Raw genomic sequence first — 12,601 nt, 5'->3', positions numbered from 1 at the left:
AGGCGAAGTATTCGGGCACGGGGCTCTCAGAAGTGTCCTGGGTGGTCCCCAGACCCCAAAGCCGTCTGGGGGCTTTCCACTGGGCGGTGGGAGTGCGGAGACTGGGAGATTACCGCAAGCTTCGGACCCTCCGACGGGCCATTTCGAGAAAACAGCCACTGAGTAGAGAGGGAGACCCCAGCACACAGGCTGCCCCCTTCTCTGTACTGCCCAGCCCGGGCCCGCTCTGATCCCCCACCCCACAGCCCTCTGGGGGCGCTGGCCCCCGTGTCCCGCTGCGAGGCACGCTGCCCTCTCTCTGGCACACTGCTGGACGCAGCATCACAGCAAGCCAGTTACAAGTATCTTCAGGGCAGCTTAAACGGTGAAGGGAAAGGGAGTTACCCTTCAAGGGTGAGCCACCAGGGACAAGAGACAGCCCCAACTTTGCCCGGGGCAGAGGTGGCATTTATGAGCGCCGGAACCCCAAGGCATCAGGTCTGGCCAGAGGCAAATACAGGCAGCGCCTGCCACTTGGTCCTCCAAGCAGGACCGTCCTGACAAGGGAACTCTACTCAGGGTCTCATATCACCCAAGGCACAGACTGCTGGATCCCTCCACACTCGGCGTCACTCTAGGGACAAAGATAGTAACAATTCCTAGATGCAACCAAACATCATACTCAGGGATGTTAATGTTCTTTGACCTTCTCTGCACTGAGTCTTCCCGTGAATACACGCGCGCGCGCGCACACACACACACACACACACACACACACACAATTTTTTTCTGGTGACCAGAAAAAAATAATCATCTCAAAAAAGCCCCACCTAACTCGTGCACAAAAATACTTATGTCTTCCCGGGGCCTGTCTGCTGCCCAGAACTCTCTCCTTCTGCACTCTGAGCACCTCTTGTCAGCCTCCCCAGCCCCCTCGCATGCCGGTGGGGCCCAGGCTGAGACTGCCTTTTTGGGGTGTTGCTGCTTGATGAAGATATCTGAGAAAATAACTTTTCTGAGGTTATTTTTCTTTTTGACCTTTTCATCCCCAGGGAAGGTGGGCAGGTTGCATCCTTCTTTCTGTCTTCTGTGCCCCCCCACACCGCCCCCTTTTGTTTGGTGCTGAGAGAGACACTTAGCTATTTCTAGTCATAAGGGTGGTTTTTACACATTTATAAATCTTCACTTAGTGAAAAGTTCTCTCCGCCTTTGTCTTTGTGTCCTTAATGGTAGCCATAAATTACCTCCTTCTTTTCTCTCTGCTGCATCAGGCTTCATTGCTTTTGAAATGATCAAAGTTATTTCTTTTAAAATCCAACTAGAAACTGCCCATTGTGTGGCACAGACCTCTTTAGCTCGCTCCAGTCAAAGAGTATAAATACATAAAGCTGCCCATTAAACTCTAGGGGGAGCCTCCTCCACCCCCTTGCGCCTGGTGAAGAAATAATACGTGCTGTTCTTTCTCTCACCATTGCCCTAACTTTATGTTTCAGTAAAGATGCACATTAATAGTGATAAGACCCAGTGCTTGCTTGCTTTCTTTTTTGCCTAAGAGGGTCAGTTTTTGTCACGTTTCCCGGAAAAGTTCACCACTGGTGCAGATCTCAAAAAATGTTCTGAATCTTATTTTGTTTGCCCTGACTTCCATACAAACGTGCTTTCAGCTGTTCAGCTCCCAGACTCCTGGGCAACCTTTCGGACACTTGAGATGTAAGTCAATATGGTTTACAACGGGGAATTTCCATAGAGGAAAGACTCCAGGGGAAAATTACATCCAAATGTCAATGTTTTCAGTGTCTGGAGGTACCTGTTGGCCCTGCACTAGCTGCCGTCTCTCCTCTATTGTCCACCCGAGGTCCCCACAAACTTCTCAGAAAGGCCACAGGCACTGTCTCTGGACGGAGGCTGAATCTCATTCTTCCTCCTCCTCCCCCTCCCCCCACACTCTGCAGCGAGACCTTGAACCAGGCTTTGCTGGGGATGTGCAGAGATGGGGGGTAGCCCACCTGTAAGGCTAAAGAAAGACTGGCAGTGGCGGGCCCTGCGTGTCCTTAGCACCATTCATGGCCCATCTTTCTTGACTCCTCAGCAGCCTTCGAGATGGGGACGACTTCTCCCTTAGGAAAACCTTCCCTTCCCTTGGTTTTCATCACAGCAGGCAAGCTCCTTGCTTTCCTCTCACCTCTCAGGAAATGCCTTCTTGGTCATCTTCTGGGGATCCTCTTTCTATTCCCTCTCCCTGGATAGTTCACTCATCTCCTTGGTGGCATTATATAAACCGCCAGCCTGGGTTCATCCCCTTAGCTTCAGTCCCATGTATCCAGTTGCCTACTGAATACCATCTTGATCCAGTTGCCTACTGGATACCATTTTGATCTCCTGTAGGTCCCTCAGATTCAACATGGTCAAAACAAAGCTCATCTTCCTCAAACCCGCTCCTTCTCAAATGGTCTCTCTCTTAAAGAAGGGCACCACCATTCTGTCAACATAAAGTCAGAGATCTGACAGTCATCCAAGACTCCCTTCTTTCCCTTCCCACCACATCCAGACATTCAGATCATTCTAACTCCTCACCATCTCTTGAAACCCTTCTCTTCCTCCATGCCTGTTGCCTGAGCTCAGGGCCTCATCATCCCTCACCTGTCTGTTACACCTAGTCTGTGATTCCTCACTGGTTATCTGTCTACAGTCTCATTGATTACATCCCCCTTCCTTACATCTAATACAGTGACTGCCAGAGTAAAATGTAAATTTCATCACATCACTCCCAGTCTTCCTCAGACTAAAGTCCAAAATATACAATCACCCTGGAGAACTGTTGGGCAGTATCTACTAATGCAAAACATGCCAACCCACTTCCAGGTACATATCCATGAGAAATGAGCGTGTGTGTTCAAAAAGACACACACGAAAGTGTTCATAACAGCCATATTTGCACTAGCCCCAACTGAAAATAACCCATATGTCCATCAACCAGAGAACGAACAAACTGTAGAATATTCATTCTTTGGAATAGTAGGGAACATTAAAATGAACAAACTCTGATACAGGCAACTGAGGCATCTCACAAACATTGTGTTGAGAGAAGAAAGCCAGACATAAAAGGGTATTCTTGTATAATTCCACTTCTATGAAATTTTACTCCAGGAAGAACTAATTAATCGTGATAGAGACCAGGATAGCAGTTCCCTATAGGGATGAGCACTGACTGGGAAGGAGCATGAGGGAAGCTTCCAGAATGCTAGAAAAGTTCCAGCTCTTGATCTGCATGTTGATTATATGGGCTTATACATAAGTTAAAATGTGTTGGAATATTGGATTAAGCTTAAGGCACTTCATGCACTGTATGTATATTTTATATCAATAAGTCCGTTGGCCAGGCATAGGGACTCATGCCTATAATCCCAACAGTTTGGTAGACTGAGGTAGAGGATAGCTTGAGGACAGGAGTTCAAGACCAGCCTGGGCAACATAACAAGACTGTCTCTACCAAAAAAAAAAAAATTAGCCTGGAAAGGTGGCATGTACCTATAGTCCCAGCTACTCAGGAGGCTGAGGCAGGATGATCACTTGAGCCTAGGAGTTCAGGCCTGCAGTGAGTTATGATTGTGCCACTGCACTCCAGCCTGGGTGACAAAGAGAGGCCTTGTCTGTGAAATATAATAATAAGTTGCAACAAGCACTGCCTAGCCAATGACCTTCAGGATCTGATCCCATTCAATTTTTCCAACCTTCTCTCCTACCGTTCCTTCACCCACAGACTTTGGTCCAGCAACACCAAACTCCTTGTACTATTAATATGTCATTTTTCTCCTTCCTTACACATCTCTTTTTTTGCTCATGTTGTTCCCTTGACCTGAAAGATGTGAAGAAGTGGTCTCAACAAATTTGAAAAAACGAGATGCAACATCTTGATTAATACATATCATCTACTCCAAGGAAAAAGATGTTTACTAGATGTTCCCACCAGAGCAATGAGGCATGCATGAAAATACTTGTGTTTTCAATTTAGCAGGTCCTAGGAACTAATGCAAAAAAGAAAACTCTCTGCTCTTGCACACACATTCATTTATCTTCCATGGATGGCTTCCATACTGCCTGAAAAACTTTTTCAATAAGTCTGGATATGAGGTAGTGTATTTTCTGGTTGCTTGCCCATTTCCATCTGCTCCTTCCCCCTTCCTAGCAGATATTCGCCCCTCCCCCAGGTAGCAGCGTCCCAGGGAGGGAAGCTGCCCCATCTCCAACCTCAGGCTCTAGAGTTGACTTAAGACAATCAATATCTTTCCTTCCATTTCCCCTGCAACAGTCATTGACTCAGGGATGAGCACATGACATTATTCCAATTAGAGTGAATCTCAGGCCCTTTGCTTGAAAGACTGGAATGGAAGGGCCTCTTTTCCTCCTTGTGATGCGGTGTGGTGGATGAGAAACTGTGGCAGTCATCTCGATACCACCTCCTCCAGGAGGTTAAGTCAAGACAAACACTGAGAAGCCAACCAGGAGACACTCCCTACCTCAGGACCTCCAGTTACATGTATCAGTACATTTTCTTGATGTTTGAACTGGTGGAATTATTTTTATTTTTAAAAATTGTGGTAAAGTATACATAATATAAAAGCTAACACTTTTTTCTTTTGATTCAGAGTCTTACTGTCACCCAGGCTGGAGTGCAGTGGCATGCTCATGGCCACTGCAGCCTCGACCTGCTGGGCTTAGGTGATCTTTCTGCCTTAGCCTTCCAAGTAGCTGGAACTCAGGCATGGGCCACCATGCCTGGTTAATTTTTATTTTTTTTATTGTAGAAATAAGGTCTCATCAAGTTGCCCAGACTGGTCTTGAACCCTTGGACTCAGGCAATCCTCTCGCCTCTGGCCCCCAAAGTGCTGGGATTACAGGCATGAGCCACTGCTCCCAGCCCATTTTAGTCTTTTTTAAGTGTACAGTTCAGTAGCATTAAGTATATTCACATTGTTATGTAACTATCACTGCCGGAACTTTTATCGTATTGTATAACTGACGTTCCATACCCAAGAAAAATAAATTGTCTACCCCCTCCCCGACTTCACTCTACCAGGCAACCATCATTCTATTTTCTCTTTCTATGAATTTGACTTCTTTAAGAATCTCATATGAGTGGAATAAAACAGTATTTGTGACTGGCTTATTTAACTTAGCATGATGCCTTTAAGTTTCGTCTGTGTTGTAGCCTGTCAGAATTCCTTTCCTTCTTTGTTGGAGTCTCACTCTGTCACCCAGACTGGAGTGCAGTGGCCGCTCGGCCACTGCAGCCTCGACTTGCTGGGCTCTGGCGATCCTTCCGCTTCAGCCTTCCAAGTAGCTGGAACCACAGGTGCGCGCTACCACACCCGGCTCATTTTAATTTATTGTAGAGATGGGATCTCGCCAAGTTGCCCAGGCAATCCACTCACCTCAGCCTCCCAAAGGCGCAGGATTACAGGCTGAGCCACCGAGCCCAGCTGCTCCTTTCCTTCTTATAGATAAATACTATTCCGCTGTATGTATAAACCACATTTTTGTCCATCCATTCATCTGTCAATGGACACCTGGGGTGCTTCCATCTTTTGGCTTTGGGAACAATGCTACCATGAAGACAGATGTACACATATCTTCTGTGTGTCCCTGCTTTCAATTATTTTTTGCGTATGTACAGAAGTGGAACTGCTGGATCATAGGGTAATTCTATTTTTAATTTTTTGAGGAACTACCATATTGTTTACCTTAACAACTGCACCATTTCATATTCCCACTAGCAATGCACAAGGGTTCCGGTTTCTCCACATCTTCACCAACATTTGTTATTTTCCATTTTTAAAGTAATAGCCATCCTAATGTATGTGAAGTGGTTCTCACTTTTTTAAAATTAGATTTTCTATTTTCCACAGCCAAAAAGTATTCCTATTTAGTTCTATACAAGCCTCCCTTAGGTGATCCTCTGAATATGGTGGAGAAAAGATAGTTGGGTAAAGGTTGAATCCTCTCAGGAGCCTAAATAATAAATGATTATTTTCTTCACAAAATTAATGTCATCTTGGTATAAATGCCAAGACTCTATTTATTTCTTCAATGCTTCTAAAACTGCACCGACATTCTCTTATGCTTACAGAAGCCTCAAAATCCTTCCAACAAATATTTACTTAAAAATGAAAATAGGCCGGGTTCAGTGGCTCATGCCTGTAATCCCAGCACTTTGGGAGACCAAGCAGGATCGCTTGAGGCCAGGACTTTGAGATGAGCCTGGGCAATATAGCAAGACCCCATCTCCACACACACAAAAATAAATTAGCTGAACATGGTGACACCCATCTGTAGTCTCAACTATTTGGGAAACTGAAACAGAAAGATTGCCTGAGCCCAGAAGTTTGAGGCTACAATGAGCTGTGATCGCGCCACTGCATTCTTGCCTGGGCAACAGCACAAGAACCTGTCTCAAAAAGAACAAAGATAAAAGTTGATATTTGAATGAATACTAAATGTCAGACACTGTTCTATTTACTTTCTATGCCCTCATATAATCCTCATAAAAACTCTGTGAAGTAGCTACCATCATAATCCATATTTACAGATGTGGACATATTTACAGATGTGGACTTGCTAGTAGGTGGCAGGCTAGGAGTCGATGCCAGGAAGTCTACCTTCAGTTCTCCCTTCCTAACGATTGCCCTCCATAGCCCATACGTGTGCCAGGCATAGTGCTAGGCCCTACGGGAGACACATAGGCAAACTACACCCCACCAGAACAGGTGAGACATAATGGGTATTCATTCTCAACACATCTTCCAAAATATGAATATGACAATTTCTGCTTAAAACCCTTTGGTGTTCCTTCACCTATATTACCTATATCATAGTCCAAACTTAGGAGTAGAACCAGCTACACAATTTGCAGGGCAAATGTCCCCTTAACCAAAAAGCAGGGGAAAAGTGCTATTAAAGTTACTAAAAACAGTTTTTTCCCTTAAAAATTATTTTATTTGGCTCACGCCTCTAATCCCAGCACTTTGGGAGGCAGAGGCAAGGGGATTGCTTGAGCCTATGGGTTTGAGTGGCGAGACCTCACCTCTACAGTAAATCAAAAAATTAGCTAAGCATGGTGTATGCATGCCTGTAGTTCCAGCTGCTTGTAAGGCTGAGGTGGAAGGATCACGTGAGCCCATCAGGTCGAGGCTGCGGTGGCCGTGAGCATGCCACTGCACTCCAGCCTGGGCAACAGAGTGAGACTGTAACTCAAAAAATAATAATTATATATATATAATTATTATTATATATTGTATATAATTATTATATATAATTATTAACATATAATTATTATTATATAATAATTATATATATAATGTAAAACATAATGGGTAACATAAGTAAAAATATAAACTTATAAACTGCAAAAATATTATTTTGTGTCATAACTTTATATAATGCAACAAATAAGAAATGTGATATTTTGATTGATCATAAGATTTTCCTGGCTCATTTGTTGGCAAAATCATTTACACAAATCACTTTTCTGCAAAAATAAAAAAGTTCATCAAAATTTATACTTTTAGGATTTTCCTTTTCAATCAATATCATTTAAGGCACACCGATTGTTCTTGGCAAATGAAGCTGACAAATAATTTTTTATGATTTTTCATTTTCAGAAGGAACTTTCTAGTAATGCAAATGTTATTGGAACCGTTACTGGATCCAACTGTTTTTGGACTTGTTTAGTACATCTAGAACTGATGATTCTTGAGGAATTATTTTTCTAGGAAGATTTAACTCTTCATACAAACCACTTTTGTGTAAATTTGGATTTTTTTTTTTTTTTTTTGAGTTGGAGTCTCACTCTGTCGCCGAGGCTGGAGTGCAGTGGCACACTCATGGCCACCACAGCCTTGACCTGCTGGGCTTAGGCAATCCTTCCGCCTCAGCCTTCCAAGTTGCTGGAACTATAGGCATGTGCCATCATACCTGTCTAATTTTTTTATTTATTGGGGAGATGAGGTCTCGCCAAGTTGCCCAGACGGGTCTCAAACCCTTGGATTCAGGTAATCCTCTTGCCTCAGGCTCCCAAAGTGCTGAGACTATAGGCTTGAGTCACTGCCCCCGGCCTCGAATTTAATTTTAATGTACATTTATACAATGTCATTTTGATGTTTTCTTTGACATTTTCTTTAATGTGTGGGGTGTCAAATAAGAAACGGAAAGTGTTTTCATGATTTGTAAATAATTCAGAACATCTGTTTATGTGTATATTGTTGTATCTTTAATTACAAAGAAAAATTAATGTTAAAATTGTCTTCCTTGTTTACAATTGGTTAACCTGAAGCTTCCTATGACAATAGTGTTCTTTTTCTTCTAATGCAATGATTTTTATATTCGGTTTCTGTTTCTAAGTCTGCAGATATTTGCTTTGCACTGTTACAGTAGTTTTAATAATCAGAGACACTAAATGCTACAAAGAATCCTAATACTCTCTGCTATGCTTTATTGCAATGTCCATGTGTTTGCTTTTATTTTTTAATAATTTACTGACAAATCTTACTGCCTGACTGCTGGCAATTCCTATTCCAGTGCTCAGGCCAGTCGTCACAGGAACAGGGTCTGAGGATAGATTGGTAAGCTGTCTTCCCACCAAGGGTCTCAGCACTGTCCCCATGCAGAGACCCTCTTTCTTCTATGGCCACTGCCACCGAGGCCACTGTCGCAGCAAACAGTATGGGCCCCGGGTCCAGCCTTGTGCCACGTGGTGCTGTGGACTTTTCCAGAGGCACGCTCATGTGCTCCAGAAAGTCAGGCCCGAGTCCTTGTCTGCCAGCACTGTCAGACAGTGTATCTCTACTACTCACATGCATACACCATTGTCCCACTAGGCTTCAGTTACAAAGTTCAAAGATGAAATTTAGGAATTTCAAGATGGCGACAGCAGGACACAACACCAAACATAGGAGCCTTCTGAGAATAGGACCCTATCTGTCTGGCTGCCCAAGTTGCACGCCATGAAAGCCAACCTTACGCCTGGGTATGGCATTCAGGAGCCTTTGTAATTTGGTTCTTGTCTTTCATTCGAGCCTCGTAAGGCCCCATCTCTTGTGCAAGTATACCTTATTTCCAGCCTTCCTGAACTGCTCACCGTCTCCGAAAGTACCACAAATCCAAGCCTTTGACCAGTCTCTCTACCTCACATGCTCTTTCTGGCCACAGCTCATCCTTTGAGACTCGTTTCAGTATCACCTACTTTCCCAGAATCTTTCTTAACAAACCTCCTCCCAGCCTGGAATACATACTTCTCTTCTGAATACTGGCCACCTTCCCACCTTATGGACTCTGAGCTCACAAGGGCGGGTGGGATCTGCGATTCATCTCTCAGCCAGGCCTGGAACACAGTGGACACTCAGCAGAGGTTTACTGAAAGAGTGAATTCAGGTTCTCAAGAATAAAGTATTAGGATATGAGCTAGTTTTATTATTCTCCTAATAGGGAATTCATTGATACTATCTAAAGAAAAGACATCAAGAAGGTTATTATTATAAAGGCAACCACAAGAAGAAAACTCCAGGATTTCAAAATAGCAGAAGAGCCATGCACACAATACTGATCTCAAGAGAGAAAAATGATGGAGACTAATTTGTATGGAAGAAATAGAAAGTTTTCAAGAGCTACTTACTCCTGAAAGCAGCAGGCCTAGATAATTTCACAGGGAGAATCCTAACAAACTTTTTTAAAGTAAATATTCCAGTTTTTTTTAATGGTTTCAGAGCACTGAGAAAGAGAAAAACTTTCAAAGTCTTTCTGTTAAGCAAGTTCACAGAAAGTTTTAATACTGTATACAAAAAAGCAAACAATAGATCAATATCACTTATAACCATCAATTAAAAACCCTCAATAAAAAATTAGCAATCAGAATTCAGCAAAATAACTAAGTGGGATATATTTCAGGGTACAAGGATGGTTTAATATTATGAAATCTACTTATATAATGAATCATAATAAATAAATTTGGGGAAGAAAATTATATGACCATCTTCACAGATATTAAAAGGCATTTGAAACAATATTCTTGATAAAAGCATCCAATAAGACAAAGAGAGATACTTTTGAAAAAAGAAATTTATCTTCTCCCAAAAGCCAACATCAAACTTTTTTTTTTTTTTTGAGTTGGAGTCTCACTCTGTCGCCCAGAATGGAGTGCAGTGGCCGCTCCTGGCCACTGCAGCTTCGACCTGCTGGGCTCCGGCGATCCTTCTGCCTCAGCCTTCCAGGTAGCTGGAACTACAGGCGCACACGAACATGCCCAGCTAATTTTTGATTTATTGTAGAGATGAGGTCTCGTCAGGTTGCCCAGGTGGGTCTCGAACCCACGGGCTCAGGCAATCCACTCACCTCAGCCTCCCAAAGGTGTAGGATTATAGGCTGAGCCATCGAGCCCAGCTGCCAACATCAAACTTAATGAGGAAGCACTAGAAACATTTTCATTAAGCTCTGAATAAGGACAATGACAATCACTTCAACATTATTTAACATCTCACTGGACATATTGGCCAAATCAATGAGACAAAAATAAACTAGAGGTATAAAAATTGGAAGAGAAGAAATATTGCAGCGACATAATTGTATATCTTGAAATCCCAAGAAAAGACACTAAAAACCTACTACACGCAAAAAGAAAATACAGTAAATTAGTAGGGAACAGAATTAATATACAAAAATCAAGTTTTATCAATATAAATGATGTGATAGAATAAATAATATAAAAAATTAAATACCTGGCAATAAACTTAGCAAGAAATGTTCAAGGCCTATATGAAGAAAATTTAAAGCACTGCCAAATGCAACCCAAAAGAAAACCTGAACAGTTGGAAGCATTACATGTTCTTTGATAGGAATACTCAACATCATAAAGATGTCAGTTCTCCCCAACTTAATTCAAAAATTTAATGTGATCCAATAAATACACAAATATGCTTATTATACTAGAAAAATTGATTCTAAAGATCATATAGAAAAAGAAAGATGCAAGAATAACAATAAAAATGTGAAAAAGAAAAACTACACAAGGCGCGGTGGCTCGCACCTGTGATCCCAGCTCTTCAGGGATTGAGGTAGAAGGATTGCTTGAGCCCAGCCTGGGCAACATAGTGAGACTCAACTCTACAAAAGTTAAAAAGTAGCCAGGCATGGTGGTGCGCTCCTGTAATCCCAGCTTCTTGGGAAGCTGAGGTGAAAGGATTGCCTGAGCCCAGGAAGTTGAGGCTGCGGTGAGCTGTGGTCATGCCATTGCACTCCAGCCTGGGCAACAGAGTGAACTTAAGCAAAACAAACAAACAAAAAACCAAATCCATATCTTAAAAAAAAACTAGAGAAGATTAAAAGATTAATTAATTTTAAAAAACAAAATAATGCTGGCATCTAAATAGACTGGCTAATGGAGTGGAATAGCATATCCAGAAATAGTCTCAAAATCATAGATAGATACGATATAATAAAGCTCACATCTCAAGTCATTGGAGAAGACATGGATCACTAAATAAATGGCATTGGGACAAATAGACAGTCATCTTGAAGTTTGGGTTTTGTTTTTTTTTTTGAGTTGGAGTCTCACTCTGTCCCCCAGACTGGAGTGCAGTGGCCGCTCCCGGCCACCACAGCCTCAACCTGCTGGGCTCCGGCGGTCCTTCCGCCTCAGCCTCCCAAGCAGCTGGAACTACAGGCGCGCGCTACCCCACCTGGCTAGTTTTTTGATTTATTGTAGAGATGAGGTCTCACTAAGTTGCCCAGGCGGGGAGATGTCTTGTATTGTCATAACTGCCAAAGTAACCTAAAATTGAGTGACTTCCAGATCCCAGCCATCTTTGAGAATCGTGACGTTCATCACATGGGATTTTTTTCAATGTGACGTCTACTCCTAGTTCATTTTCAGTCACCGAGTACAGTGCTGACCTTCAACTCCTGCCTTAGAATTGTGGGCACGATCATGATGAATCCTTCCATACCAATTGCAGCTAAACAGGCCACGGATAACATCTTTTAACACTTTATGGCAACATTGGTAACTATCTCGTATAGCCTGTGAGAAGAGAACAGGCAATCAAAATACACATACACAAGCACACAAACACATTGGTCAGTATGATTTCATATGGTTAAAATCATCATATAAGATTTCTGATGGCCAGGTGCAATGGCTGAGCCTGTAATCCCAGCACTTTGGGAGGCCAAGGCGAGAGGATTGGCTGAGCCTGAGGATTGGAGACCAGCCTAGGTAACTTGGTGAGACCTTGTCTCTACAATAAATCACAAAAACTAGCTGGCCATGGTGGCGTGCATCGGTGGTTTCAGCTTCTTGGAAGGCTGAGGCGGAAGGATCGCCTGAACCCAGCAGGTCAAGGCTGTGGTGACCATGAGCGTGCCACTGCACTCAGCCTGGACGACAAGAGTGAGACTCCAACTCAAAAAAAAAAAGGTCACTGATATTACAAATGCCATAATCCTTTTAAATTAGCTAACAAAGCCTATTAATAAGATAACCAGTTAAGATGTGACCTGTGAGGTTTTTTTTTTTTTTGAGTTGGAGTCTTACTCGGTCACCCAGACTGGAGTGCAGTGGACGCTTCCGGCCACC

General features: G+C 42.9%; 1 protein-coding gene across 1 annotated transcript in view; it reads right to left on the bottom strand.

Annotated features, from left to right (window-relative positions):
* Positions 1-12,601, bottom strand: part of SCUBE2 (signal peptide, CUB domain and EGF like domain containing 2) — a 98,013-nt gene that overhangs the window by 77,545 nt on the left and 7,867 nt on the right. Inside the window, exons 2-3 of the mRNA XM_021710650.1 lie at positions 11,973-12,046; positions 208-356 (exon numbers count right to left, since the gene is read on the bottom strand). Coding sequence (XP_021566325.1) covers positions 208-356; positions 11,973-12,046 — 223 coding nt within the window. The remainder of the gene's footprint in view (positions 1-207; positions 357-11,972; positions 12,047-12,601) is intronic.

This window comes from Carlito syrichta, unplaced genomic scaffold (assembly GCF_000164805.1).
Source record: "Carlito syrichta isolate Samal-C Ts95f unplaced genomic scaffold, Tarsius_syrichta-2.0.1 Scaffold296499, whole genome shotgun sequence".
In the NCBI taxonomy this organism is placed as follows: domain Eukaryota; kingdom Metazoa; phylum Chordata; class Mammalia; order Primates; family Tarsiidae; genus Carlito; species Carlito syrichta.
This window is presented reverse-complemented; position numbering and strand designations above follow the sequence as displayed.